General features: G+C 45.4%; 1 protein-coding gene across 7 annotated transcripts in view; it reads left to right on the top strand.

The window, feature by feature from the left end:
- LOC144754122 (butyrophilin subfamily 3 member A3-like) overlaps positions 1 to 26,441 on the top strand; it is a 600,119-nt gene that overhangs the window by 433,870 nt on the left and 139,808 nt on the right. For 5 of the 7 annotated variants that reach the window (XM_078641696.1, XM_078641692.1, XM_078641693.1 and 2 more), the window contains 2 exons: positions 20,025 to 20,045; positions 20,776 to 20,802. In XM_078641696.1, the coding sequence (XP_078497822.1) occupies positions 20,025 to 20,045; positions 20,776 to 20,802 (48 nt within the window). The remainder of the gene's footprint in view (positions 1 to 20,024; positions 20,046 to 20,775; positions 20,803 to 26,441) is intronic. The other 2 variants (XM_078641691.1, XM_078641694.1) reach the window with 2 other exon arrangements.

Raw genomic sequence — 26,441 nt, 5'->3', positions numbered from 1 at the left:
CACGTGCAGATATTTCTGCTTCAAGTATCCCTCAGGCCCACGGAGGAGACGGAGGAGGCGGTCCAGCATCCGAACGAGACGGTGGAGGAACGCGGCGAGTCCCCGACCAGAGCCCAAGCCGAGAGTCCAAGGTCCGAGGTATCCGGAGGCCCACCCGTAACTGAAGTCCGAAGCAGTCCAGTCCCGTCCGAGGCCTTCCGTTCCGTGCTGCCCGGTGAGTACCATTGCTGGGGTAGTATCTAGACAGGACCAATCTAAATTGACTCCTGGTCCGTGGGTTGGTGGTGCCCAGACTCACAAACGAAGTGTTCACCTAGGTGGATACGGGTCTTGATGCGTCCCTTTATGGGACCGGTATGTTCCGTACTGTTACAGCAGTGCATCCAGTAACTCTAGTCTGTTCCGTTCTCGAGAAAATCTGTTCTGTTTCTGTTTTCAGTATTTTCAGGTAATATTCTGTTCGAACTGTTATGTTATGATACTGTTTAATGTAATTCCAATGTCGTGGTATGCCTGAATTGTTTTCCCAATTGTTATTGTTCTTCGTGTATTGTATTGTGTTCCGATTCAAGTTAATATGCCGCTCTTTTCAAGGTTACGTCAGTTAAAAACTAGAAAGGGTCTGTTAGAGGAAGCAGTTCCTGTCCCGCCTAGGGACAGTCCAGGTCATTTTATGTATCAGAAACATGGCATAAGCGCCATAATGTATCTAGATTTATGGGTAGAGTATACCAGACAGTTAGAAGAAAAGTATAGATGGCCCGTATCGGGTACATGGGATGCCGAATGTATCATGCGAGTAGAAGAAGCATTATGGAAAAAGAAAGCCAGACAGTCACAGAAAGATGCCATCGAGTTATGGCGGAAAGAAGCGCACAGAAGAACGGAAAAGGAAGTCAGAAAGTCAGAGTTAAGTAGAGAATCCCAGGAACGAGCCCAAGAAAGAGAATTAATCGAGATAGGTGAACAAGTCAAAGCCGAACAGTCAGACAGACAGAGGCATGCCCTAATTAAGGGTATGTATCCTCTCCTTGCCGAAGGTTTGCCAAAAGCGACCCCAGAGGCATCCAGTAATTTCCCGCCGCCATTAGTTCCGACCAAGCTACGTCACAAACAGACCGCAGCTGATATTTTTATTTCGTCCTATTTGGACGACACAGTCCCAGAATATGCAAATCCTGTTCGCGCTCCGCCAGTCCCTGTAAATCAGGCACTTCCTGCTCTTCCAGACACCGGGGTGCCCTTAACAGCTCCCCCGGTCCAGTCCGCCATACAAGTCCAGCCCACGTTACAATTACCGACTCTGCCAGGACGAAGAATGTCAGTCGACGATTCCAGTTTAGGGGCCGCGGGAGGAGGTCTTCCTCAAACCCCGCCGCCACACAAGCGTTTATCAGCACTCGAATTACATGCCCAAGCATCACAGCGTACTCCTAAAAGTAATAAGTCTGTCACAGAAATCAGACAAGCCCTTGGCGAATGTGTCTATGATCCAGTCCCAGGCGAGTATAATATGGTTTTATATTCCGTACGTGTAAGGAGAGTGACCGAGTATCTAGTCACCTTACCGAATATGAAAGAAGATCTAGACAGAATATATCGTTTCATCCGTACAGGGGATGATCCAGAAAGTATTGGCGAGATTATGTCTCAAAGGAAAGCCGAGATTCAGCTTATGATATTAAAGTTCCTGATCAATTGTCTAATAAGAGAACAAGATTATCCGTCTAAAGATCCCGCCGAAATGAGAATCCTGACAAGGTGGAGTGATAATATAGCCGAGGGTAAGCACAAGACCGTCGGTGCCATGGAGAGTATGTATAAGAAAATTCGTAAAGAAATAATAAGGTTACACGAACAGCGTAAAGCAGCACAAGTAAGCGAGAAAGAAAGTATCTCTGATCCTGAAGAAGAGGACGAGAATCCCGCCAGAATAGCGTATGTAGGAAAATCTAGATTTCCAGATCGCCATTTACGCCTAGAACACAAGTCTACTTTTCATCATCAAGCACCAGAACAAGGTTCTCTAGAACAAGTATTTCAAGCTACCGATCACATTCTGAAATCACGAGTCGGCTACAGTGAATTAAGTACCATGCATGAACAAGAACTAGCCCGATCAGCAGTCCGATGGATTACTGATTCTACCACTTTTCCAGACAAAATAGTGGCACAAATGTTTCTGAAACTGCCCCCAGCCGAGCAACGACTGGTGGGTATGTATATGATCCAACACCTTATTACTCTGTATGAGGGTCAACATTCTGATCCAGGTCCGTTGCATGACATCCTGAACGAGTTACTCCAGTATAGATGGAGAGGTCTAGGTACCGATTTAATTAGTGTCATTCTAGAACAGCGCCACAAGTATAGAACGTTTCTGAACCCGCATTTTGTTCATGTCTCACCCCCAGAAAGTAAACCATTCTACATAGACAGACAGAATCCGTTACGAGAAGTCCACCCAGTCCAAGGGGCGGGTGGCGTAATGCAACGAGTGTTTGTATACACTCCAATATCAAAGATGGAACTTCTTGAAATGAAGAAATTAATTCCCTGTCATGACAAAGATCCAGCAGGGTTCCATAGAGAATTAAAAGACATGCTCCGTATGGGAGAATACACTTACCCAGATATCATTAAAATGTTAAAGGTCCTGTTACCCGCAGGGGTATATGAAAAGTTAAAAGAAAAAGAATGGGGGGTGGGAGAGAAAAAGATCGATTGGACAGCTCTAGAAGCTGAAGACAAGGCACGAGTACCAGGTACCGGTCTTGGAGATAAATGTAAAGAATTACCAGAATTACTGATTCAAGTTTTACCCAGATTATTGACAACGAGAAAAGAAGACTGGGATGCAATCTCAGCCTGTAAACAGAAACAAGATGAAGATATTAGTGATTTTTATTCTAGATTCGAGAAATGTTTCAGTATTAACAGTGGTCTCAAGACAAGTAGTGAGTCATACCCTCATCTTTTTGTTACCAAATTAGTCGAGAATTCAAGTCCACAAATTAAAAATCGAGTTTTGAAAGTCGAAAGCACCTGGCAAGCAAATACCCCGTCCCAGATGCTCCAGATGCTCCAGTACCACCAGAATAGAATCAGAGAAGAGCAAGAACACGAGAGAAAACGTATGAAAGACACGAAAATGAAAGTGCTAGTTGCACAAACAGTTCCTCAAGACAGTCAGAAGAGGGGTCCGAATCAAGCCAGTCATCCTGCAGCTCCCGTTAAAGGGAACTGCAATTATTGTAAACAGCCAGGTCATTTTATAAACGAGTGTGCAGTTCTGAAACATAACATAGCTACTGGTAAGACTAAAGAAAGACCACGTCCGCCTAGACAAGAACAAGTTTCACAGATTCCTCAGCCACAGAATGCACCACAGACAGTTACAGTACCGCAGCCTATCGCTGCAACACAGCACGTTACATCGCAGATGTACCAGTATGCGCAGTCTGAGTATCCAGAGTACCAGTCATATTCATGAAACAGCCTAGAGAGGGAGGTAGGCTTGCCTCTCATCGAGATACCTGTAGATCAAGAAGGTCCCTATGTTCACAGTCAAGTATTAGGGAAAGACAGAAAGTTTTTGATCGATACAGGGGCAAGTAGGACCACAATTAGTCACGCCGAAGTTCCAGGGGCTCCGCTCTCAGGCTCAAGAAATGTTTCCCTTGGATTTTCAGGAAAGCCAATAGTTAATGAGATATCAAAGCCAGTCACTCTAGAAGTAGGTCCATTGTCCCGTACTACTGATCTGTTACTTACTAAGTCATGTCCAGAAAATCTATTAGGCATTAAGACACTGAAAGAATTAGGTGCAGTCATTTGCTGTTCCCCAGAGGGAATACGATTGTTCCTACGTGACTTTAAGGGTCACTATGTATTACGAGATTTTGATTCAAGATTGTCTAATGTTCCGCAGCATCTATGGGCGCAAGGTCCAACAGATGTAGGTTACATGCAAATCACACCCCATCGTGTGACTCTCAAACCAGGTGTAGTGTTACCCCGAATCAGACAGTACAGATTGCCACCTGAGGCTGTAGCAGCCTTATCCAAAATTATTGACGAGCTCATGGTTCAAGGAGTAGTTGTAGAAACTGACTCCAATGTATGCAATTCTCCGATCATTCCAGTCATGAAACGTACTGATCCAAATGCACCCCCAGTATATCGATTAGTGATTGATTTACGAGAGCTTAATAAATGTATTATTCCTCAGTATCCAGTTGTCCCAGACATCTCATCCCTGTTAACTGCTATTGATTCCGAAGCCATGTTTTTCACTGTCATAGACCTCAAGAATGCATTTTTTAGTGTTCCCATTCATCCAGACAGCCAGTTTCTTTTCGGATTTTGTTTAAATGGAAGGAGCTATATGTTTACACGCGCTCCTCAAGGTTTCACAGAAAGCCCTAGTATTTACAGTCAAGCACTCAAGAGACAACTAGACAACATTCACATGTCAACTGACACTGCCCTGCTCCAGTATGTCGATGATCTACTGATCACAGCCCGTTCTGAACGTGCTTGCGAGCGAGCATCACTTACAGTCTTGTATTTTCTAGCCGAGATGGGGCACAAGGTGTCACCTTCGAAGCTTCAATTCTGTGTCCAGCAAGTGGTATACTTAGGACACTTGCTGTCCAAGAGGGGTAGGCAGTTGACACCAGACCGTATCCAGTTAATAGCGAGTCTTCCCCAGCCCAGAACCCAGAAGGAGGTACGTGCCTTTATCGGCCTTACTTCTTATTGTAGACAATGGATTCCCCAGTATGCATTTCTAGCCAAGCCACTGATACAGTTAACGACACAGGAGGCAGCCGTATCGACTGTCCTCCCTTGGACATCTGAACATACACTTAGTTTCAACGAGTTAAAGAAAGCTTTATGTCAAGCCCCAGTTCTGGCTACACCGAACTACAGTAAGCCTTTTACACTTTTCGTTACTGAACGCGAAGGTACAGCATTATCTGTTCTTACACAAGATCAAGCAGGACAATACAAGCCCTGTGCTTATTTTTCGAGCACATTAGATCCAGTCGCCCAGGCGTTGCCTGCGTGCCTCAAGTCAGTTGCAGCCACAGCACTAGCTATCAGACAAAGTGATTCCATAGTTTTAGGACATTCCCTGACAGTACAAGTCCCACATTCAGTAGAAGTTCTTTTAAACCGAACACAAACACAGCACTTGACAATTGCACGTTTAACAGGTTATGAATTGACACTGTTCCAGCCACACATAGAAATTAGACGCTGCAACGTTCTGAATCCTGCTACACTGTTACCATCAGTTAGTTCAAATCCTGACCCGCATGATTGTGTGGAAATAGTTAACATTACGACTAAGCCAAGACAAGACCTGACAGACATTCCGTTACCAGATCCTGACCTGACACTTTATGTGGATGGTTCATGTATGAGAACTAGTACAGGAGAACTAGTCGCCGCGTATGCAGTGACTACTGACACTGAAGTTATTGAAACACACCGTATTGATACCCTGTCCGCTCAAGCAGCAGAGCTAGTCGCTCTGACACAAGCCTGTATACATGCCAAGAACCTGAAAGTTAATGTTTACACAGATTCACGTTATGCATTCGGAGTTGTACACGACTTCGGAGTGCTCTGGCAGGAGAGAGGTTTCATGACTTCTCATGGAACCAAGATTCAGCATGGTCTCCTTATTCAAGCCCTGTTAGATGCCATACATTTACCGACATCCATTGCTATCATGAAATGTAAAGCACATACGAAAGTTACAGACATTATTTCCCAAGGTAACGATCTAGCAGATCGCACAGCCAAGCTTACAGCACAGACTCCAGACATTCCAGTTAATCAGACACACACTCCAGATCCGATTACATGTATGACAGTTAAGGACCCTACACAAGATGTCATAGATATCCAGTTACATGCTACTCCCTCTGAAATCAAGAAATGGTCCGAACAAGGAGGGGTCCAGACAGATCAGGGATGGTTAACGAAGGGTAGAGCCACATGGTTTCTCCCCGATTCTATGGTTCAAGTCATTATCAATACCGCACATAGTCCAGCCCATTTAGGAGAAAAAGCTATGTTAGACAGTATCCAGAACATTTGGTTCAACAAGCATTTACGAGCTGCAGCCAAGCAGAAAGTCCGTACCTGTATGATATGTTGTCAGTTTAATCCAGGTAAAAGTGTCCCGGTGGAACAAGGTGGTTTCCAGCCCCCTGACCACCCTTTTGAGGTCCTCCAGATGGATTATATTCAGATGGAGCGATGTCGAGGTTTCAAGTATGTCCTTGTAGTTGTATGCGCTTTGTCCAGGTGGACAGAAGCATATCCAGTCCCAGATTACACAGCCGCGACCACTGCCAAGCAGTTGGTTCGTGAATTCTTCCCTAGATATGGACTCCCTAGAGTCGTATATTCTGATAACGGCCAGCCATTCTCATCTGAACTGATGAAGCACGTTTCCCTGTTGTTAGGGTACCAGTGGAAGTTCCATTGTGTACGCCATCCTGAAGCAGCCGGTCTCGTAGAGAGACATAATCAGACCCTGAAAATCCGTATTGCAAAAGTTTGTAAGGAAAAAGGTGTGGACTGGCTAGTAGCTCTGCCAGTCGCTCTGTTTTATATGCGCATGGTCGCACATTCCAGATCAGGTCTGTCCCCGTATGAGGTCGTATTCGGCCGCCCCCCTAACATGTGGGGTACTCCTAGACCCCGAAGTATTACCGATGTTTCATGTAATATGCTGACAGATTACCTAGCTTCCTTGATGTCTGCCCTCAACTCATGTCGTTCACAGGTTGCTGCCGCATTTCCAGACAATACCGAGGTGGCACCGCACAAGATCGTTCCAGGCTCCTTGGTGATGATCAGAAATTTCGACAGATCAAGTCCGCTGGAACCACGTTGGAAGGAGCCACGTCAGGTCCTCTTGACCACCCGTACTGCCGTCAAGTTGGAAGGCAGGAAGGGGTGGGTCCATCTTTCTCATGTAAAACTTTTCAATGGATTGAAACCAGTCTCCAAGAACATTTCCAAGGATTCCCAAGATTCGAAAGACTGTCAAGACATTATTTTAAAGGACTGTCCCGCACAAGACATTATTACAACCCCTCCCTTGTTAGAGAAAACTCCGCAGCAGGAGTATAAGTTAAAGCTCAGGTCTAGTAAAATAAGTCAGTCAGTTTGATTGTATAAGTCCTCCCCTAGGTGAAACGGTTAGACTGTTTCTGACATGTATAAAATAGACCCCCATAGTGAGAGAGTCAGTCGAAGTTCAATCAGATGTATCGTTTTTCTGAGTTTCATATTATTCATCAGCATTTTGATTTCCTGCACCAGCTATGCGTTCTATCTGTATTGTCCAGTTCCTCATGTAAATATGTCTGCTAATGTTACAGTAGAGCACACGTTTAGTGATCTGCCTCCTCACGAATATTCTTACCGCCTCGCTATGCGCAACAACACATTTATCCGTATGTTACATTACTCACACCAGACCAGCAATGCTACTAATTGTTGGGTGTGTGGTCGACTCCCCCCTTTTCAGACACCGAAGGGAGTTCTGCCACTGTTTCCTTATCCATTCTCACACAATGGTTCGTGTGGAGCATGGTCCACGTTAACGTCATCCTCAACAGATATGTCTTTTCTTAACAGTACATGTTTCCCAGACAAGCAAGGTTTCCCCCACAGAACAGGTTTAGATCTAGAAAATGAAGTATATAATTTAGGTAATTATTCGTCGAATTTCATGGTCCTGAATGTTCAGTCTGATACTACTCCAGACTTACCTGCTATTTCAGTACTACCTGTCAAAGGCGAATTATGTGTCCGTAGTTATGGTTCCGTACATGTAGGTCATAGTGAATGTACTACTGTTATCCAGTATAGTGACAGTGGGAAATCTGTTTTCAAAGCTTCACGTCATTCTTATTTTATTTGTGGTCAAACCGCATATGTCCGTCTGCCCCTCGATTGGGAGGGAACCTGTTACATTGCTTTCCTACTGCCACCTGTTTTTCTAGCCCCATCTGATTATCACAGAAACACACATCTAGTACACATTAGACATAGAAGGGAGTCCCCAATTGTCGATTATACTGAAACTACTCTAGAACAGTATACAGATTTCAATAAAGGTTTCTTCTTCTTTGTAGGACCTGTCCAGAATAGTAAACTGATCCGTAGGTTAACAAGAACCCTTGAAGCTGTAGTAAATGAGACTGCCTCTGCTCTAGGTAACTTAACCGAAGAACAATCTGCTATGAGATTTGTCGTTTTGCAAAATCGTCTCGTCCTTGACGTCATACTGGCCGATAGGGGCGGGGCCTGTAGAGTCATCGGATCTAGTTGCTGTATTTTCATTCCAAATAACGCGCCGTCTGTTTATTCAGCTATAACCAGACTCCATAAAATTGCCCATCTGTTACACCAAGATCCAGGCACCTGGACATGGTCAGGTTGGTTCTGGAATATAATTTCCGTATGGGGATGGAAAGTCCTGTCCTTTCTAGGTATTGCAGTAGCGATCATATTTAGCTGCTGCCTCTGTATACAATGTGGCCCTGCGATTTGCAGCATGTGTGCTACCTCTTGTATTCCTAGTCCCAAGCCCCGTTCTAAATCCCGTTCCAGGATAATTCGAGACGAGCAAATGGTACTGTATGAAATGATAGATGGTATCATGAAAATTGATGTTTCCTGATGGAAACGTAGTGACAAGGAGGGAATGTGGAAAAGTAAATTTTGCCATGTTCTGTGTCCCTACGCCTCATCCATCATATGTTATGTGTGCATGACCAATATGCATATGTTATTCCCCATGTCCGATTAATGACGCAATTACAGTTGTGTCCACCTCTAGTATGCCAGTTTCCAGTCCTCGTGAATACTACGAATATTAGGCCTATGTAAAGTTATGTTGCCACGTTTCTCAGTGTGCACGTTATTCCATTATAAAGTCCCCGTTTCCAGGCCTCAACAGGGCCCGGACCACAGATTCAGCTCCTGTCTCCTGAAAGCCTCACTGAGGAGCGATACAGCCCCCACCTGTATCCTCGACCCTTCACTTACTTCCTGCCTCGCAGTGCCCGGTACAGCTTGGCTCTGCCTCTGAGTCTGCCAAGAGTATGTTATGATTCCAGCTATCAGTTCAGTCCTCCTCTTCTGCATTCCTGAGCTACTGAACTGCATCAATAAGTTTCCGTCATTGTCTAGCCTTCTCGTCTCCACGTTAGAGAAATACTGTATTTAATGGTCATTTAGTATTCTTCATCACGCACTACATGTAGAATAATGCATGGTCCAGTCTTAGAATCCAGTTAGCTTCTCCCCTCATGACTTCTAGTTTATATCAACATGTTCCCTAAACATCAGATACCAGATAGGGTTTAGGTACATGTCGCTCCGACCCTCCAGACTCTAGTCTCTGCTCCTAGCACAGAGTTCGTAGCCCCCAGCTTCTCCTAGTAACACGTCATTGCCAGTTTTCGCGCACCATTAGGTTAGAGGTCCCGGCTCCTTAGGTAGCCCCCTCCAATGTTTCCGCCCCATTCATGACATATTCTGTTACGTTTGCATCACATGTCTAAGTATACTCCCAGTTACACCTCTTTTTACTGTTATCTTTCGCGACTGCTACGCGTCACGCCTTCTGCTCCACCCACTGCTACGCCTACTGCAATGTAATGCTATGTGTTTGCGCTATGTATATAAGTCAATGTATTATTATTAAAAGTTAGCGCGCTCATCCCAGACCAAGCCCCGGCAGCTGCTGGGCCCCAGTTGTCCTGCTGGGCCCTGTTACCTCTGTTCCTATGCAGGTTGTCCTGATCCTGTCCTTATGCTGTAATAAACCTGCAGAAACTCCTACTACCTCGAATCTTGACTCTTATTTTATTGAGCTATCTGTTATTCATTCATTCATCCAAAAATAGATCCGGTATTATTTATTTATATACCACACTGGGTCAGCCGAAGATGGATTGGGAGGGAGTTCCATGTCTTGGCCGCCAGGTAGGAGAAGGATCTGCCAGCAGCGGTGGCTCTTCGGATGCGTGGTACGGCGGCGAAGGCGAGGCTTGTCGAACGTAGCTGGCGGGTGGGCGTGTAGAAGGTCAGGCGGTCGTTGAGGTACTTGGGTCCTAGGTTGTGGAGAGATTTGTGTGCGTGGGTGAGGAGCCTGAACGTGATCCTCTTGCTGACGGGGAGCCAGTGCAGGTCCTTCAGGTGGCCGGAGATGTGGCTGCGTCAGGGGATGTTCAGGATGAGACGGGCGGAGGCGTTCTGGATGCGTTGGAGTCTTTTCTGTATCTTGGCTGTGGTTCCGGCGTAGAGGGCGTTTCTGTAGTCCAGTCGGCTGGTGACGAGTGCCTGGGTGACCGTCTTCCTGGTCTCGGTTGGGATCCAGCGGAAGATCTTGCGGAGCATGCGTAGGGTGTTGAAGCACGATGAGGAGACGGCGTTGACTTGTCTGGTCATCGAGAGGGAGGAGTCCAGGATGAAGCCCAGGTTGCGTGCATGGTCCGTTGGTTTGGGAGCGCTGCCCAGGGCTGGGGGCCACCAGGAGTCGTCCCAGGCAGAGGGTGATGATCCAAGGATGAGGACTTCCGTTTTGTCTGAGTTCAGTTTCAGGCGGCTGTTCTTCATCCACTCGGCTACTTCTTTCATCCCTTCGTGTAGGTTGGTTCTGGCGGTGGCAGGGTCGTTGGTGAGGGAGAGGATCGGCTGGGTGTCGTCGGCATAGGAGATGATGTTGAGGTTGTGCTGGCGTGCGATGGCTGCGAGAGGTCTCATGTAGATGTTAAAGAGGGTGGGGCTGAGTGATGATCCTTGCGGTACGCCGCAGATGACTTCGGTGGCCTCGGATCGGAACGGGGGAGGCGCACTCTCTGAGTTCTGCCGGTGAGGAATGAGATGATCCACTCCAGTGCCTTCTCTTGGATACCGATGTTGCTGAGGCGTTGAACTAGGGTGAGGTGGCAGACGGTGTCGAACGCTGCAGAGAGGTCCAGGAGGATGAGGGCCATTAACAGATGTGGCCTGAGTGTGCATGTACGAAGCTTGACCATAAGCTAAAAATAGTCTGTTGCTGGGCAGACCAAGTGGTCATCTGGCAGAGAGGAAGGACAAAAGGGCATGCTGACCACGAGGCAGCGTGGTCACTCAAAATGGATGCCGGGAATACAAAAAGGCCTCTGGAACATGGTCAATATAACAGCAAAAACTCTTGTCGCTGAAGCAAATGCTAATCCAATCGCTGCCAAAATACAACACACCGAGAGTTCTGTGACAAGAAGGGAGGATCGGTAGATGCAGGCAATGCCTCCTCCTTTCCAGTCTGGCGATGTTGTAATTGGGCGGGACTAGTAAGTCCAGGCAAGGGGAAGAGTATTCATTGAGCCAAGATTCAGTTAGTATAGCTAGGTCAAGGTTTTTGTTCAGGATGAGGTCAGCAATATCAGCAGCTTGCTTGACTGCTGAACGGCAGTTGATTAAAAGACCAGTTGGAGGAGGATCTGGGGGAGTGTCATGAGTCTGGATGGACAGAAATACAGGCGGAAGGTTGCTTTTTACCACACTTCTGTTGTGGAGCGAAGCTGGCCTGTTGGGGTTGATGGTGACCGTGTTGATGGGGTGTTCAGGACTCGACTGACACGGCCACCTCTGAGCAGGAAACAATGAACCAGAGAAAGGAGAGACCCCTCCTGCCTTCCAAATGTCATTGGACCCCTGATGCTCGACTCCCCAAGGCAATCCGTGCATCCGGCTCCACAGGGATCACTGCCACCTTGGTGCAGCAGGTGCAGGAGCACCAGGGCCCCCGTGACCCGACAAATGCTCCCCTTCTGCACCCCAAAAGTAGGGGGCACCTCTTGCTTGCACCTCTAACTCTCGCAGCAGTGCTAATACTAAAGATTTACAAACACATTCTTGCCTCTTGTCTAGCATATCTTATATTGCACATAGGGTACAAGTTCCTCTTTCAATGGTGCTCCTGTTACTCCATTAAAGTCCGGGCCCTCTCGAATGTTGCTGCCTGATGCTCGTCGTCTCACCACAGATTACTCTACACTCCACAGTCTTGTGCTTAGCAGTGAGGGTGAGGAGCAGTGAGAAGAGGGCAGGACTGACCCAAGCACGGTAGGCCCCGTGGCACTGAGCCCACGGGAGATGACCGGCAGGCGCTCACCGCCCTACAAACATTACACGCCCTGCATAACTCTCAGCAGTGCTGGGGTGTGCGGGGCCTATCCCACACACACGCGCGCACGAACGAACGCATGCGCACACACACACACGCGCGGACGCACGCACACACACGCCATGTTCTTTCGGGGGAGCTCCAGGCTTAGTGCTTCAGCAATAAAAGCACTACATCTACCACACATCTACAACATCACTATCCTAGGGCGGTCACTCCTCGATTTTTGCTCCTCCCACCTAATGGCCTCTGCACCTCTAACCACGTCCCATTCTGCCATCTCACCCCAGCACCTTATAATATGCTATGGTCACCACTCCCTGCATTGTTTTGTATGGTCTCCAATCACACTCGCAGGCAGTAGCCCACTCTCTCCCCTGGACTGATTCCAACTCTTTCTCTGAACCAGGCAAAAGTTCAAAAATATTCCGTCCTCGTCAAGAGGCAGTCATTGGTTCCGGCTGATCTCAAGGGCTGTTGGCACCCCCAGGCTTGCCTCAACTCGTTGTTTTTGGGTGTCAAAATTGCTCCAAATGAGGTAGTGTTAACCTGTAAAATTGCCAACGTTAGGAGTTAATACTAACACAAAATGTGCTGCCTTATGCTGCAGCATTTGCCTTTTCTTTGTGCCTAATTTAGTTAGACCTAACGCATAATTTGGACCTCCCCTAACTCATATTTTCAGTGGCCCTACTCATAGGTAATGTAAATACCAACTCTGGGGCACTCACCATTTTAAATGCTGCAGTCCTGTCACTGCACCACCTGTTATGCACTCCTGCACTGCACCTATGTGTCATGGAAGTGAGCAGTGCTTGTAGACGTTAACCCTAAATGAATGTCACAAAATACCCATAATCCAACACAGCTGTTAATTAGCTAAAAAAGGAATTTTCCTCGAGGCACTGCAAATTTAACAGGACGCTTGGCCACAGCATTGCTGCTCGCTTCCTAAGTTTTCACCTATCACTTCTAAGTTTAGACAACATAGGACATAAAGGAAATGCTAAATTAAATTGTGGATGAGAACCTAATTTCTAGGGATATTTATTTGTCAATATCTTTGCCTCTTATGCAGTTTCTATAGTTCCACTATGTCTGCTGGTTTATATGTTGTGGCTCTGATCTCAAAACTAATTCAGAAACAGGGCTTAGACATGGCATATAGTTAAACTTGGGCTTAAGTTTTGTGAAAGTAAGATTTAGAACTGGAGAACCGATATGCCAGCCTAAAAACAAAAATCATAGTATGAAGCACAGTACTCGTACAGCATTACTTGCCTCCTTCTGCCTCCACTCCACTCCTTTCCTGCCTTTCTATGATACAATCTTCTAGTCCTCTTTTCTCTCTCATTCTTCTCCATTACATCCACGCTCTAACACATTATGTCCTTCCTTTTCACCAGATATTACTTGCTTACAGTCGCTTCATTCCTCGCTCCTTCTCTTCCTTCTCTTCCTTCACTCCTTTCACTTTTCCTTACCTCCTTCCCTTCTCTTCATTACTTACATCACCTCAACCCCACTCTTCTTCTCCTCATACTCCCTGCCCATCTTGTTCACCAATTCCTTCTTTTGTCTCCTTTCTTTTCTTCCTTCGCTAAACCTCTTCATACACAAACTACCTATCCCTCTCATTCTTACTTTCTATGTATTTTATACAGCTCTCACCCCATCTATTCACCATACCACATATACACAACACACAAAGACACTACATGCCTCAGAATTCCACCCGAATTCACACAGTTTAACAACTAATAATTCCACTTCAAACAACATCCATCCACTCCACTCCAAACAACTAAACATAAATGCAAAAACAAAATCATTTACAACACCAAAAAGTCAAACTTCCACAAATGCGAGACCGATTGCATTGTAAATGCTTGTTTGGCGATGGCGGCTATCGAAACCTTAGTGTGTGAGTGAGACTGCAACTCCCAAGGACGCGTGAGATCCAAATCTTCTACATATGCCAGACATCCGGCCCCGGGTATGTGAGACCACAACCCACAAGCATGGCGCGAGGTCCATATCTATCGAGGATGTCGGCCAAGGAGCCCTATACATGTGAGTGAGACCTCAGCTCCCACGGGTGGCGTGAGATTCACATCTCTTACATATGTCAGACATCCAGCCCTGTGTGTGTGTGTGAGAAAGACCTCAACTGCCAGGAGTGGTATAATATCCACATCTACTACATACATCAGCGATTCAACCCTGGTTTTGCTACGTGAGTGAGACCCCAACCCATATCTCTCAACAGTGCCGGTCATCGAACCCTGTGTGTGTGTGTGTGTGAGACTGCAACTCCCCGTGGGGAGCGAGGCGTGAGAGACACTTTTACTGCACATCCCAGAAATGCAACCCTGGGTGGGTGAGACCCAGGTCCATATCTATTCAGAATGTCAGCCATCTAGTCCTATGTAAGAGAAGACCTCAGCTTCCACGGGAGGTGTGACTTCCACACCTCCTACATATGTCAGACATCCAGCCCTGGGTATGAGACACCCCCATCCCTCAGGGGTGTTGCGAGCTCCACATTTCCTGAGGGTGCCATACACACTGCCCCGGGTATGTGAGTGAGACACCTACCAACAGAGATGGCGTTAGATACAAGTCTACCACGTATGTGAAACATCCAGCCTCAGGTATGTGAGGCTTTATTCCCCAGGGATGACGCAAGGCCTATAGATCCCGAGGATGTCAGCTATCGAACCCAGTGTATGGATTGAGATCCACATCTCCTACATGTGCCAGACATCCAGCCCTGGGTACGTGAGTGCACCCACCCCCAGAGATGTCAAGAGATCTACATCTCCTACATATGTCAGACACCCAGCCCTGGGTACGTGAGTGCACCCACCCCCAGAGATGTCAAGAGATCCACTTCTCCTACATGAGTCAGACACCAAGCCCTGGGTACGTGAGTGCACCCCCCCCAGACATTTCATGAGATCCACATCTCCTACATATGCCAGACACCCAGCCCTGGGTACGTGAGTGCACCCACCCCCAGAGATGTCAAGAGATCCACATCTCCTACATATGTCAGACACCCAGCCCTGGGTACCTGAGTGCACCCACCCCCAGAGATGTCAAGAGATCCACATCTCCTACATGTGTCAGACACCCTGCCCTGGATACGTGAGTGCACCCTCACCCAGAGATGTCATGAGATCCACATCTCCTACATGTGTCAGACACCCAGCCCTGGGTACGTGAGGGCACCCACCCCCAGAGATGTCATGAGATCCATATCTCCTACATATGTCAGACACCCTGCCCTGGGTACGTGAGTGCACCCACCCCCAGAGATGTCAAGAGATCCACATCTCCTACATATGTCAGACACCCTGCCCTGGGTACGTGACTGCACCCACCCCCAGAGATATCAAGAGATCAACATCTCCTACATATGTCAGACACCCAGCCCTGGGTACATGAGTGCACCCACCCCCAGAGATGTCAAGAGATCCACATCTCCTACATATGTCTGACACCCAGCCCTGGGTACGTGAGTGCACCATCACCCAGAGATGTCAAAAGATCCACATCTCCTACATATGTCTGACACCCAGCCCTGGGTACGTGAGTGCACCCACCCCCAGAGATGTCAAGAGATCCACATCTCCTACATATGTCTGACACCCAGCCCTGGGTACGTGAGTGCACCCACCCCCAGAGATGTCAAGAGATCCACATCTCCTACATATGTCAGACAGCCAGACCTGGGTACGTGAGTGCATCCACCCCCAGAGATGTCAAGAGATCCACATCTCCTACATATGTCAGACATCCGATACTGGGTATGCAAGACCACAACCTCCAAGGATGACGGAAGGTCCATAGCTCCTGGAGATGTCGGCCATCGAACCGTGTGTAATGTGAGTGAGACCCTTACCCGAGGGAGTGCATGAGGTCCATATCTCACAGGGAGGTCGCTCATCGAGCCATGTCTGTGAGAGTGAGACATACATGCCAGGGTGTTGCAGAGGGATAGATGCGAAAAGGTTAGTCCGGGAGTCAGAGCCGGATCATTGCATTTTTGAAATTTGTAATGAGTTTGAGATTAATAATCGGCCATTAATCTTGGCGTAAATATTCCACTACATGATATTTTGTTTTTTCGATAATTTCTGACCATCTTGTTTTGGGAAAATGTAACAGATATCTTTGATATTCATTTTTTCTTCTATTCCCAAGGGGAGACTGCCATACCCCACATCCGTTACCTAACCCTACATTTCAGCATACCTCTCATCCTGGCGCTATTCCTACGGGGCAACCTATCACAAATTGTCTCTTAGCATCGCCATCTGCCCCCCCCAAACCGTACTTCGAAACCCACTTTTCATTTTTCCACACCCCACACCCCAGTAGAATGGATAATGCTATCACCTTAAGCAGAGAGATGGCGGTTCTTACTGAAAGGCCAGAGATCGCGGTGTCTCACCCTGCTCCCTCGTGTCATCCTGCTCCCTAAGATCTCACCCTCCACTACCACCGCCCCAGTGATGGGGAACCAGAATCCTCCCTAGTGACGGCCATCTTAGCCTTCTCCCCTCCTTCCACTAGTAATGTCTCACCCTTCCTCTAGCGTGTGGGGCTCCTTTCTAGCAATCCTCCCGAGTGATTGGGGTCTCACCATCATGGCCCTTAGTTAACGTATCGTCCTCCTCCCCAATCCCATCCTCGTTACCAGTAGTTGTGATATTATTCCTACACAGACTAGGGGAGAAGCTACAGCGCCTTGAAGACGGGGTTCAACAATGCACTTCTGGGCATCCGCGTCCTCAGAAATTTCGATCCCGCTTTGGTGCGGGCAATACATCGAGCGATAGCTCGGTGGGTTATAGCGCCTTCCGCTCACTCCTCAGGGTATCTCGAGGGAGACGGGATAAAAATTCTGGCAGGGCTGTTTCACGCGGAAATAAATAAAATATAAGCGCAATTCCTGCTATTCCTTAGCAACGCCATCAAACAGCGCATGGATGTCCAGGACTATAGCGCCAATTAAGAAGGCGAGGCTTTCATAATTTCCACGTTCATAAAATTGATGACATTTTGTGAGTGAGCATTTCAAGGCTTCAGCCCTGAGGCAAGATTGGATGTGTGCAGCAAAGGAATTTTGATATTAAACCCACAAACTGTGGGCGTCTCCAGCAGAGTTTGATACAGTTACGTATTTCATGTATTTTTTCCAAGCACTCTGGGAGGCATAGAGAAGCCAGTAATGGCGACGGACAATTGTAACCATCTACAATCCAGTGCTTTATGTTTAGACGGTTTTGTACAGCGCTGTGCACTGCAGCTTCAGGGCGCTCGACTGGTTCGAGCGTATGTGCCGAACAATAAGGATTGATATGCGTGTTGTGTCCTGCGAGATACGTTCTAGTGTCTCAACAGGCACTGGTTTAATAAGCACTCCCCCTATGGGACTTGGCACACCCACCCCACACCGGCGTCACGAGTGACGTGACCCGGCTAATAAATGGGCCCGGGTGCACGTGCTTGTGGCCAGTTGAGTGATCACAACCACGGTGTCTGTGTCATTCCTTAAGCAGTAAGTGTGCCTAGAGCCCACAACACCACAATGCGGACTGACCCCCGAGGCAGGCGTGCCTATATCACTCTCTCATTGTGTCACGTGATTATGCGAAAACCAGTGCGCACGGCCAGTTTTCACCGGTCCCTCGAGCCTAAGACAGCTTGGTGGGTTCAGCCGAAGATGTAGTTATCGGTGTTCCACTTCCAGAGGCCCAGACCCCATCTAGAACCATCTCAAGAACCCTCTCCAATCTGCATATGATTCTTGAACCTCCGCGCGTCCCTGCAATGCTCAGGCGCCTGGAAGACACATATTTGAAAAGAAGAGCTTCTTCCGACTGAGGGCTCGATCCTCCTCGGACCTATGAATCAATGTATTTTTCCTTTGTGATGTGTACATGTACCCTATATTGAGGAGTTCAAAGTTCATCAGAGCCATTTCCTCACCCAGCTAGAGAGAAAATAAGCATTGATCTCTTGCCTTTATGGGGCCATGTGTTTAACCCCTTGGCTGCGGGACTCATTCCCTTGCCGCGCTGGGCGGAGGGGGACCGCGCACACCGCCCCAGTGCTCATGACGAGCTCAGCTCGTCATGAGCCACGGTTCTCGTGTGCTCATGACGAGCTGAGATCATCATGACCACGCCAGTTCCTTAGAACGCCCAGCACAGCAGGTGAATTAGCCCCGCGTGTGAGCGTTTTAACAGTCATGACGAGCTCAGCTCGTCATGAGCCACGGTTCTCGTGTGCTCATGACGAGCTGAGCTCATCATGAGCGTGGGAGGGGTTAAACACATGGCCCCCTAAAGGTAAGAAAGTGCTTCACAACAGCCGTGAAGCAGGGAACCCAGTCCGATCGCAAGCCAAAGGGCGGCAACCAAAAACCCTCATTTGCAATGGCAGGCCACCATTTAGCATAAACGGTGACGACGGCCAATGGAAATGAGGGGGCGAGGCTTAAAGCCCTCTTCTGAAAATCCTCTCCTAAAAAATCTCTCGTGGAGGCGGTGCAGGGCTCTGCCCTGCAACACACGCGAGACCTAAAAATGAAAAAAGTGTATTTTTCTAGGGAATTGCAAATTACCACCAACTTGAAGTTGGTGGTTATTTGCGATTCCTTAAAGTTATATCACAATTTGCGATGGCTACTAGAATGGTATTTAGGGAATCGCAAATTGCGATCCTCTAAATGCATGCGCACATAGGCAATTGCAAATTTTGCGATTCCTGATTTTGCAAGTGGGTTTTTTCTTCCCTACATTGCACACTACGATATTGAGATCGTAAATAATGAAATTGTGCAAATTTCACGATTTGCAATTGCAATTTTGCTTGATATATATTACCCAAAAATATTAAAGATAAACTGATGCGAGCAAACACCCAAGTGAAGAAACCAAAGCACTCTATCCAGAGCATTAGTCCCTTCCCCCCATTAAAGGGCATCACTGATGCGGAAATTGTACCTTGTGCGTGAATTCAATTGAAGGCGACAAATTTGAATATAGAGGAAGAATTACCCACATGAAGAGTTAACCAACTGCAACACGTCTAATGTAATCTATTACGTTTGTGGTAGTTCATGGTCTGGGAGGAAATTAATTGCAGAGACGTTATTTTGATTCCAGCCTCTTCAGTCCGTAACAGAATTACTCCCCTTTAGGAGATACAAATGTTAAAAACGTAGCATGAATGGGCTTGTTGAGCATCTCCGCCCACACGTTGGATTCCGCAGAATCTCGCTGAGTTTTTGGCCCGCTCTACAGAATTCTTGTTAGTAGAACTCCTTGAGCTCCCCCCAGGCCTATTTCTGAGTATCAGAATTTCATTGTGAGTGTTATTTATGTCATGTATAGCTCTTTTCTTATTTCAATCTTTCATAATATTGTACAAAATATGTTTCTAGGTGTAATTTTATGCATGCATCATGTAAGTTGATTTTGCGCACATACACAACTTTCTTTCACAGTCCCTGAGATGATGCACACTGTTTAGGTCTTGTAATGTTCCAAATGCAGATTCATTTGTTCTGTTTAACCCTGCCTGTCAAATGTTCATTGTGGTGGGAAGTTTTCAATCTCATCATTTTTAACATCATACCGCAATGTTTGTGAATAGCTTGAGTTCAGGGAATTACACTCAAACATTGTTGTCGTAATATTCAAGTGTGAAATTACTCTTGCATTTTTACCTATGAAATTGTGAATAATGGAGTACAAAATCTGCACAAGTAACACATTTGTTGTCCCTATTTCAGACACTCTCCAGAAGGACAAAGGTATGTGATATTGCATTGAACGAAGAGTGGGGGAGAACTATATTTTGCTCTATAGAGAGACTATTAGCTAGACTATGTCTCCTATATACAACAACAGAAGTCCTCTATCCAGTGAGTAAGGCAATGCCTACTCTGCACAGCAACACAAAACAAAAAAGGCTCTTTGACGCCAGTTAGAAAATCTTTCGAAATGCCCGCTTTGAAATTCATAACCTATTGTTGTCTGTCAGAGCAGACATATCAAAAGAAATAATGTGAAAATGACAGTAGGGTGTTTAAAAAATAGCTGTAAGGTTTATAAATTCTGCACATATTGTTTATTACATATCTTAGAAACCTCTTTATAATCTGCATTGAAATTGAATTTACTTCTATTTTACAGACTTCTAACCAATATAGTGCAAGGCAACTGATATGATATACTTCAATATACCATGCCAATGGTTGAGGGATTTTAGAAAGGTATACTTAATGTAAACATGATGGGTTTGTTTGAAAAGTGTCAAATATATATGGCTTTATGAACAGAAATATTTTATGAATATCACATTTCAGACATTTTGTTTGGCAAAAAGTAATTGAAATATTTTAAAAAACCCTCCCAGATAGCCAATACAACCTTTTCTGGGTTTTCCTTTATCTGTCTAGTTTCAGTGATAGGCAATGTAGAAATCAATTGCACAGCCTCAAAACAAGATTATAATATTCTTCTCTATATATTCTCTGATAGGTGATTTACTAATAAAAGCAGCAAAAGGTAAGTTTATATATTGAGCAAAAATTGATAGATCTTATATAAAAAAAAATTCTAGTGAACTCATATTAATTTGATTTTGTGTACACAGACCTTCTCCCAAAAGAAAAAGGTATTTCTCTCAATATAGCAATTATGATCTCTTTAAGTGGTATTTTGCTGTTACTTTAACAGCAAAACATCAATCCCAGTTCATTTTTTCAAGCTTGGGAGCAGTTTCTGTGGCATCATAATCAGGAACCTTAGTGGCTTCTTGTCTAAAGCTCTAAAATGTGGAAATCCTTCCATGACTAGATGCCCGTTGCCTGAAGTATATTTTTAGAGAGTTATGGTGTCGTGTATTTCTATAGGTTCTGATTCGATCTCCCTATTCCTGACCCTATTCTGGTTAAACTTACTAGCTAGTTAACTAACAGTCAGCCCATGAGGCAAGAAAACCCCCATGATGCAGATACCGTTATCTGACGCAGTCACACTACGGCACAGGAACGTGTTATCTGATTAGGTCATAACGCTTGAGATCTAATTAGACAAGCGACATTCCTCCAGCCCCTGATAAGGCATACGACGTTCTCATAACAAATCAAACCTATGACAACCTGTAATCCGTGCGGCCATTGTTTTGATTTCACAGAGAACTTTAGTAAAGAATGTGCTAACGAGCAAGTCGTATGACATCTTTATTGACGTACCTATGTCCATCCTTACGTCAATCTCGGCACCTTTAAGGTATAAATATTGCCGACCTTGCCCTATGCAAACACACGCGTGGTGACAAGACGGAGCAGCCATACTTGCCGAAGCCGAGAGCAGAAGCAGACCCCGCAGGCAGCAGCCCCGCCTTCCTGACGCGCTGAGAGACGCGCTGCTATCTCAAGCCGAGAGACCCAGCACCGGCGCTTCTGGGCAGCCCTCGCAGGCAGCCTGGAATATCGAGAGCAGAGAAAGAGATACCATTCCTCATTCATCCTAAATTCCAGGTACAGAACTGAATAACCCCTCCTAGAGAATTCTTTAGTTATTCACTTGGCAAAAACAAACTTAAACTAAACTGTAACTTTCTATTCCCGCCCACGCATTAGACTTAGGTCAGGTACACGGGGTAGGCGTATTTAGAAACACCAGTTGAGTACGTTTAGTCAAATGTATATGTGTATGTAAATATATTTTAATCATTTTAAACATCATATGGCTCAGAAACCATATCAATGTTTTTACAGTATTATTTTATACTATTGCTTCTAATGTATGCACTTTACTTAACTATAAGTATTGCAATAATATCGATCCATTTCTCTTGTACGAGAAAAGAGACTGATCAATAAATAACATCTTTTATTGAACACGCCCGTCTCTTCCTTTTCTCTACATTCTGATGAGACTAAGAATGCACGTACTGACTGAGTAAAATAATTGCCTTGTGCTCACACGACTCTCGAGATTGACTCTTGATTAGGGGAGAGCAAAGTTGTCATGTTCTATGGTTGTCAGAAACTAAATCCCTTCTTGTCTAATCAGGGGAGTTAATCCTTCCTTGAACATTCGAGAAAGTTTCTAGCGAACTCTGAGCTTAGCTGGCAAACCCAAAAATTAAGTCTAGTATCGACAGTAGTAGACCTAGTTAACGTCTGGCCTAGGCCTTTACTGCTGTAGGCACTATTCCAATGCGCAGAGCCTATTGGGAAAATAGGAGCTACACTACATGGCGCCCAACGCGTTTGGAAAGGGCGATAAAACTAACGTAAGACATTTAGAGTAACTCAGTCGTGCTTTCTCACTCAGACCCCTTTTCCCAAATACTCCAAAGACGTCTGGAGTGGGTGAAAGGTTATAATATCCTCCAAAACCTCGCAGGAGGGAACTCCTATGTATGGTTCTTGGTCTAGTCAACGTTGAAGGATAAAACAGTTCCAAAATATTGTGCACCTAATCTCTGTTTCCATAAAGAAACCTGATCTGCAAACAAAAATAATACCATCCTGTCAGTAAAATGGGAGACAGCGATGGAGAAAGAGAGGCAATTAGATTAGCTACTGAAATAGCAGATGCTGATGCTACCATGCAAGCAGCAGACGCGGATATAATACTTATTCCGGTCATCAAAAGGAGATCTATAACCTTAAAACTTATAGAAAATGGACTGACACCTAGAGGTGGCACAGTCATATTCGTAATTGAGGCACACGAATATCGGCAGACAGAGGTATACTATACATGGATACATTTTCCAGCAGCAAATGCTGTAACAAAGTACTTCCACTATTACAAAGTAGAGGAACCTCCTGAAACGTACACTCCTTTCGAGGAGGTGGAAGTACCACTCAAATTCCAAGAGCATTTGCTCTTATTTGATGGCGCCCTAATACATAACAATCACATTACAAGGCTCGGTCCTTTAGGAAGACCAGGAGCAACGTGGCCGGTCCTAGCCGGATACACACCACATCCAGACATCGAAAGAATGCCTGCAGCAGAGCTATTAATACAGCTAAAACAACTACTAAAAATTCATAGACAATTAGTTCAGTATGTAATGCGGACTTCAACAATTCAGCCAGCGATTAAAATTCCACAGCTGACCCCTCACCAGGGGAACACAAATAAAATCACACCACAGAACATCCAATCCTGCCTAGGTAAAGTTCCAGCTAAACGGGAACAAATACCATTCTGGTTGGCACAGAAAATTACCCAAATAGAGGCGGTGTTTCCTGACACCACCCCATTAGAAAAACACAGGATTCTGACTATATGTCTCCCAATGGGAATCGCACCACACATTGAGGACTGTGACACTTGGGGTACAGTCTTTGCTTCCATCTATACAAAAACGCACGGTGTTCCATCCATTTCGGTGATACCAGATGTGCTAAAACAAATTCAAGATGAATACGGTCCAGAACCTGCTTTAACTCTTGGTATGAAATTACTGAAAGACTTCAAGCAGGTCTCGGCTATATTACTAGCCAACATAAAGGGTGAAGCAGCAAACGTGGCGATCCGCCAGAGGTTAAAAGAGACAGATATAGCAGACCAACCAGCTGAAATTGCCAGAATCATAGAAAAATCCTATGAAGAACTAGGCAGAGATAGTCTAGGTGGAATACCAGTAAAACCGCAACTGACTACAAGTCCAGAAAAAATATTTTTTAATAATAATTCACCAAAAAAGAACTGGGATGGAAATAAACAATCCAATCCTAAAGAAAAGAAATTCCAGTCCAGAGGAAGGTCTCCTAGGCGAAGAGAGAAATCTCCGAACCCGAGACAAAGGTCACCTCAGAGTGAACCCTCTGGGAATAGATATAACCTTAGAAATAGGGATAATATTAAAAAACCTGATAGATATCAAGACATTGATACACGTCCGTCTCAATCTTTTCAGAATTCCTCGCAGAAATCGGAAAGAAGAGGACGATCAGAAGAGCACGCCAAGTCCAAAGACAAGGAACCTGCTCAACTGAAAAAGAAATCACAATTTCCAAAAAAGAAGGTAGCCAGTATCAAGGTAGTTAACAATGCCGAGAATACTGAGGACACAACTGAAAAACGGAGAATGGGCTCAGACAATGCTAGACAGCGCAGCAGAGGTGAGCATAGCTCGCAAAGTCCTTATGAATCATCTGGAGACAGTGGACACGAATGAATACCTTCAAGTGGAAACTGCAGATACCAGAGTTAGCAAGCCCCACAAAATATACGAGATAACATTACGTATAGAGGGAGATAAGACTAGGAAAATAAGGGGACTATTTTGGGATAACCTATCCAAGGGCTATGACATCCTTCTAGCTGAAAAAGACTGGCCACCGGAGTTTGTCAGGGAGTGCCCTCATGGCGAAGAAGTAATTATGCCTGCCTTCTCGAATCAAATACCGATTCATAAAAAATATACACTTGCTAGAAAGTGGGCAGTGGCCTTAGCACCTGCTTTATATAAAAATCATGTAGGATGGGATGAGGATTCTCCTCCTCACAAAGTCCAGTTAAAATCACAACCTACTGCACAAAGGCAGTACCCAATTAAGCAAGAAGCTAAAAAACAAGTAAATGAAATACTAGATCAGCTAGAATACCAAGGGGTGATTGAAACTTGCACCTCACAAATGAACAATCCTTTGTTTCCGGTCTCCAAACCAGACAATTCGTACCGTCTAGTTTTGGATTACCGACACCTTAACACATGTTGCAAAACTTTTGCAGTGCAAAACTCACACAGTGCTGCACTAATGAATAACATAGTGCGCAAAAAATACAAAACAACCTTGGACATCTCCAACGGATTCTTTTGTCAAAACATAGCACCAGAGAGCAGATATTTAACTGCATTTTCAGTAAATGGCACTCAAAAACAATTCTGTCGGTTAGCCCAGGGGTACAAGAACAGCCCGGGGGTATTCTCAGCAAGAGTAACAGAATTACTACAACTATATGATGATGAAGCATTATCTTATGTCGATGACATTTACTTAACAGATGATGACTTGGAGACTCACTTGAAAAGAGTGAACACCATAATACTTGGTTTCGCTGCAGAGGGTTACAAATTCAACTTCAAAAAGTCCAGAATTGCCCATCTGACGGTCCTATTCTTAGGATATGAGTTATCAAGTGAAGGCAAAAGCCTGGCAGACAATTTCCTAGAGAAATGTGCCGTAATCCAAGCTCCTAAAACACTAAAAAACCTACAGTCAATTCTAGGCTTCCTAAATTTCGGAAGAACTTACATTGCAAATTACGCAGAAAGGGTCAAACCCCTTTACGATCTAATTAAACCAGACTTTAAAAGATCCAGTTGGACTCAAGCACACACAGAAATTTTGAGATCCTTACAAACAGACATGCTAATTAAAACAAAATTAGAAACCCGTGATAATACACGCAACCTTGTGATCCGAGTCATCCCAGGGAAATGCGGATTCACATACCTGACCTCTAATGAGGGAGAAAAGGTACCAATTGCATTCAAATCACACTTGTACACTAAGGCTGAAATGAAATTTAGCCCAACGGAAAAAATTCTTACAGCAACACAGACAGCTATAGCAAAAGAACGAGCCCTGGCACAAGGTAAACGAATAATAATCGTGACACCAATACCAGCCTTAGAGGCGGTAACAAAGGCAAGCATTCCAAATGCTAAAGCGCTCCATCCAAGATGGATACAATGGGCTAACTCTCTTGCTGCAAAAGACGTGATGTACGAATTTGATCCTTATTTAAAAACACAAGAATTTCTCCAATATGAATTTGAATGTCCTCCGCCAACCGAAATTCTGCCTCTAGATGACTACGGCTGTATAATATATACAGACGGATCAGCACAACCCGCAGTAGGGGGTAAACAAGCTTACAGTGCTGCGTGCGCGATTGTTAAAGGTCGTTGGCACGAAGGGAAATTTAAACCAACCCTCACTAAAACACAATCCCTAGGAGATTGTACAGCTCAGCGAGCTGAATTACTAGCATTCAAGATGGCGCTTGAAAATACCGATCGAGAATTCCCCACGCTCATAGTGTGCGATTCGTATTATTGCGTTCAATCTTATAATGAATACTTGCAGATCTGGCTTCAGAATGGTTTCAAGGATGCAAAAGGTGGAACAATCAAGCATAAAATGCTCTGGGAACAAGTAGCTCTT

This window comes from Lissotriton helveticus, chromosome 5_1, assembly GCF_964261635.1.
Source record: "Lissotriton helveticus chromosome 5_1, aLisHel1.1, whole genome shotgun sequence".
NCBI lineage: Eukaryota > Metazoa > Chordata > Amphibia > Caudata > Salamandridae > Lissotriton > Lissotriton helveticus.
This window is presented reverse-complemented; position numbering and strand designations above follow the sequence as displayed.